The following is a 5709-nucleotide window of genomic DNA, read 5'->3' on the forward strand; positions in this document are numbered from 1 at the left end:
TGTATCACTCATACTCTTCGTCGTGATATTTATAGTGGAAGATATTTAGCCTCGGGTTACCAGGTTGTTATATATTACCACGGAAAAATACTTTGCACTTTTCAAAACCAAGTAAAAAGAGGAAAAAGGAGCTGAAAACGCGTTTATCATGGTTGAGGGTAAACGAGATTTTATTGAGTTAGTACGTGAACCCACATCTTCTCAAGGGAGTAATTATCACGTCTATAGATAAATATGTAAATTTATAGATAGACAAAGATGAACAGAGAGATAGGGATATAGGTGTGGAATTCATGATAAACAGATTGCATCAGGAACAACAAAGGGAAGGGCAAGAAAACGCACGCATATTCGTGTGTTTTCTTGCCCTTCCCTTTGTTGTTCCTGTTGCAGGGATATAGGTGTACGTATATATAGATGTGTATATATAGTTATTTGGTTAATAGATGGGTAGGTAAAGATAATATAGACATCTCGTTATGCATATATATATATATATATATATATATATATATATATATATATATATATATATATATATATATATATATATATATATATTGTGCAAATATGCGAATCGGTATATATGTTCACATACATACACACACACACACACTCACACACACACACACACACACACACACACACACACACACACACACACACACACACACACACACACACACACACACACACACACAGATATATATTTGTATATATATGTACAAATATATGTATATATTCATACATATATATATATATACATACAAATACATATATTTTATATATATATATATATATATATATATATATATATATATTTATATATATATATATATATATATATATATATATAAACATCCACTATTTTATTTCATACATAGTGAGAACTTAGTCACAAGAAAGAAAGAAGTTGTTTTGAATTAGCCCCATCATTTTTCTTCATGTGTCCCTTCAAATATATATTACATGTTTTCAAGCCTCTAGAATCCTAAAATAGAGTCATTTTAGCCTTGCAAAACTTCTAAATTCAATTTGCTTTTTGGTTTACTTTCTCTTAATCTAATATGTTAGAACCATCAACTTGAAAAGTATTGAAGCTTCAAAGATTATTTGAAAATTATAACTCAAAAATAAGACAGACACTGAATTCAAGAACTGCGCCAATGGACAAATTGTAACATCCATTTATATAATAAAATTTCATTGGGTTTTGGCTTTGATAGTTAACTGCAATTTATAGTTTTCTGTGGCCATTTTGAGTTATTTCTTAGGGGAGAAATACAAATATATAGCACCAAGTTTTTAGACAATGTGCAAATAAAGTTATTTAGTTTTTACATATGTCCGTTTCATGCAACGTCCGTCACACAAATGTTTCTGATTACCCTCAAACTGTATGTCAAGCTAAGAATATTCCCTCTTGGCATGAGAATGTCAGTTGCAGAAGGAAGCCTATTGCACAGTATCGAGTGCTAAGAGGTACTACTCTAGTAATAAGGGCAACTGAAATAACTTCCAACCCCTCTGAATGTAAATCCGTCACCGAGGAATTGCCCCTTTATCCTATTTTTGCCCGGAATTTACGGTTCAAGAAGCTGCATGGTATTGTGACTGATGGCTGTGTCTGTATAAAAGAAATTCTCTATCTGCTTTTTCCTAGTTTCCTTCTCGATTCTCCTCTCAGGTTCAAAGGACTTTCATCCATCTGCCACAGCTCGTCGCCAATGGGAGCAATGATGAGCCACCTCCTCCCAGTCGTTAGTCTATCCTTCGTTCGACTTCAGTTCGTCCTTCTCTCTTTGCAAAGAGCATCCACGCTCTTTCCTGTGGTCAACGTGCCAGATATGGTGAGGAAGTCTGTTGAATTTTCTGTTCTTTCTTTTCTTTTTGTATTCAAACTGCGTGTATCTGATCATCGTAAACGATGTTCCGGGATGGTCGCTTTAATGTTTTATTCATTACACTGATATTTACTATATAATCCTTTCATTTGATGTTAAGAACGACACGCAGATTTTATTGATGGCATTGCCCAATTTCTTAAAATCTGGCTGCGATAAAAAGGACAAATTTTATAACTGTATGATAGGTTTTATACACTAATACCTAGTAGACCGTTATGCTTATTTTTTTGCTTAAGTTTCTGTTCGTGAACTCGTGTTTGGCTAGTTTTCCGTGGGCTACACGAATTGGCCCTAGTGTATGTTCCACCTTTCCTTTTTGGTGTATTTTGAAGAGGATATTTCCCAGATCAAGAGAAGCGATGACAATATTTTCGCCGAAGTCTGAGGTAAGCAACCCTAAAGCTGGCTGACAAAGACCCTGGTCTCCCAAATATTCAGCGTAAGACTTAATAGGCATTGGTAAAATTATCGACTGATCTACACTGAAGTGGCCAAGATATGCCACTTATTGCAGTTAAGGAATTTGTTGTAGACTATAAGTCTTGGACTGAAATTTAGCATCATTTAAAAGTTATCTATTTAGGCGGTAACTGTGGAATTATCATGGGGAATCAGTTCGTATATAATTGCAGCAAGATGCAATAAGCAATGTCTTGCAGGACCAAGACAGAGCCCTTCTACAGGTGACAGGTGGGCGGAAAATCTACAGGTAACACATTTTGAAGAAATACACGGCCAGATATGTTAATGTGCTGTGCCCGTGTAAGTAAGATGAAATATCAAACACAGACACATAATCAGCATAGTAATGGGGTGTATTTAAAAAGGTTCTTTTTATAAGGCTTTATTTTGATCGATAAACTTTCTTCTTTCTAGAGAAAGTATCAAACTTTGGTAATTAAGTTACGTAAACAATTTACCTCCTTCCGTAGCTCCCTCCATTACCTCCGAAACCATTTCCACCAACACTTGGGAGGCTTCCGCTTCCAACAAGAATTCCAGGAGCCACACTGCCTCCTCCTACTCCGCCTCCGCCATAACCTCCGGCTCCACCTGCTCCACCGCCGACTCCACCTCCAATAGCGTTTCCTCCGAATCCACCGCCGACTGCACCACCTCCACTTCCGAATCCACCGCCGACTGCACCTCCTCCACTTCCGAATCCACCGCCGACTGCACCTCCTCCACTTCCGAATCCACCGCCGACTGCACCACCTCCACTTCCGAATCCACCGCCGACTGCACCACCTCCACTTCCGAATCCACCGCCGACTGCACCACCTCCACCTCCTCCTCCACGTCCTCCGTAACCACTGTCAGCCATCGCCGTCGCCAGCAGCGCTACGCTTATTACCTGTGACATAAATCAGAGACTTTATAATTATATCATATTCCTTCTACAGATCAACACAGTAATCCATGTATAAACTCCCAAAATAATTAAGAAATGCGGTAATTCATGTATATGCAAAATAATTAAGAAGTCATGCGGATATATCAGAAAGCCGTCTACATATATATAATTGTTATTGATGTCAAAAAACCCCTTTCTCACCATGAGACCGCGACGCATCTTGGCTGTTGTGGCTGACGGGATCCACCGAGGAGTGTATCGCCCTGGATCTTCGTCCTGATATTTATACGGTGAGACCTTTTGCCTCAAGTTACCACATTATTCAGTTCGAAGTCGCCAAGTGATCTCTTGAAAACAAAACAAAACAAGAAAGAAGCAAAAAAAATCGGGAAGAGGCAGGAAATGTGCCAGTCATGGTTGGCGGCAAACGAGATTTTACTTGCTCTGTTACATGTACCGTCTTCTTCTCAAGGTGCTAATCACGTGAGATTTATTTCTTGTGTATACATGGTCAAGTATATATGCGTATATGCATACGTATGTATTTCTAACTATATATGAATATATATACATGTATATATGTATGTATGTATATATATATATATATATATATATATATATATATATATATATATATATATATATATATATACATAAAAATGTATATACATACACACATCATATCGCATATCATCAATAAGAATTTATACTATATATGTTTATATTTGAATGAATATCCCTTTATACAAAAACATATATATATGTGTGTGTGTGTGTGTTTATATATATATATATATATATATATATATATATATATATATATATATATATATATATATATACACATAAATATACATACATATACATATATGTATAATTATGCTTATCTATAAATATACATACATGAGAATATATATATATGAATATATATGTAAATATATGCATATGTATATATATATGCATATAGATAGATAGATAGGTAGACAGACAGATTTACAGATATATAAGCATATATGTACATGTGTATGAGTGCATATATATCATATATCAACATATTACATATACATATATACATACATATATATTTATATATATGTGCGTGTGTGTGTGTGTGTGTGTGTGTGTGTGTGTGTGTGTGTGTGTGTGTGTGTGTGTGTGTGTGTGTGTGTGTGTGTGTGTGTGTGCATCTATACCTATATATATTTACACACGCACACACTCATATATATGTGCACATATATATAACATATATGTAGGGGAGAGTGGGGAATTTGACCAAAGAGTACGCTGATCCATGGGATTTAACTTCCTTAACTGCAGTCAATTCTGATAGAAACCTTCAGTGCAGTGCTCCTTCGTGGCCAGTATATAAAGTATCATCTTTAAGGGAAGGTTTTCGGTAGCAAAACATATATACACATTTTTCAATAAGCTACGAAATTCAAACCGCGAGGTTTAACTCATCTGGTTCTTAAATACTATAAAATAATTCAAAATGAGGTTTCGCAAATATTAGACGTGGATGCCAGACTTAATATAGGAAACTAATACCCTTATTGAATTTAGATAAAGGCTATAAGTATATATTTGAAAATAGCGGATTGGGGTACTTTGAACCACAAAATGTTGTTTGGCTAAACCGTGGTTCAAGATTCTTGTAATCTGCCATAAAACAAGTATAAAAATCTTGTTAACAGTGGGTGACAGATTCGATTCCTTCTCTTGGCAAATCGTGATTAAAAACCTAACCCTAAGAATTAAACCAAATTTAGGAAAATTCAATTAATTTATGGAAAAGTATTTATGACCTCTTTCGATAATCTATAAAATACTTGAAGTTTACATAATTATGAACAAGAGACGAGGTGCGAAAAGGGCTCTCGGTTCCTCAGGCTCCACGTGATTTCAACATTCAACCGCTGTTATTTGTTCACCTTGTTTCAATATTCTTGAGGACAATTGCGATCTTCGTGTCATCGAAACTGAAATTAGCCTCTGGACATTTTAACCAACCCATCCCCTAATCTATGTAAAACCCATGCCTATATGTAGTACAATTAGGGTCAAATCTGTTGTACAATTAACCAATATAAACGTAAATTCAATAAAAAGATGAAATATATTTTGTTATATTTATAATTTTTCAACAAAAGGGCCTTATTCATGGATAAACGTGTAACAATAAACGTTTTGATTTTTTTTTTTCATGGAATTTTTGCGCACGGGTCAAAATGGCCAAACTTACTAATGAGAATTGGGTATACTGAGTGTGTTAGGAATGCCATGAGTTGAAATTTCAATTTGGCAGACCATAGTAGTTTAATTTTTCTTGTCTTTAAAGTGTCTTTAAAGAAAGAATTTTTAAAAATGCGTTTTGCGGGGGCGTGCGTGAAAATAAGTATATATACACACCATATTTTAAAATTTAAAAATCGCTATAGTTCATTA

At 35.0% G+C, this 5709-nt stretch overlaps 1 protein-coding gene across 2 annotated transcripts; it reads right to left on the reverse strand.

Annotated features, from left to right (window-relative positions):
- Positions 1-2735: 2735 nt before the first annotated feature.
- LOC113814815 (uncharacterized) lies at positions 2736-3529 on the reverse strand. Of its 2 annotated transcripts, XM_070140410.1 has the most exons (3): positions 3463-3518; positions 3186-3261; positions 2736-3155 (listed from the first exon to the last, which is right to left on the reverse strand). In XM_070140410.1, the coding sequence occupies exons 1-3, from the start codon at positions 3478-3480 to the stop codon at positions 2824-2826; spliced, it is 426 nt and encodes a 141-aa protein (XP_069996511.1). In that variant the 5' UTR covers positions 3481-3518; the 3' UTR covers positions 2736-2823. The 2 variants fall into 2 exon arrangements, with proteins under 2 accessions (XP_069996511.1, XP_027222670.2); XM_027366869.2 differs by having other exon boundaries at positions 2736-3261; positions 3463-3529.
- Positions 3530-5709: the final 2180 nt, after the last annotated feature.

The sequence above is a fragment of the Penaeus vannamei genome, chromosome 26 (genome assembly GCF_042767895.1).
Source record: "Penaeus vannamei isolate JL-2024 chromosome 26, ASM4276789v1, whole genome shotgun sequence".
NCBI lineage: Eukaryota > Metazoa > Arthropoda > Malacostraca > Decapoda > Penaeidae > Penaeus > Penaeus vannamei.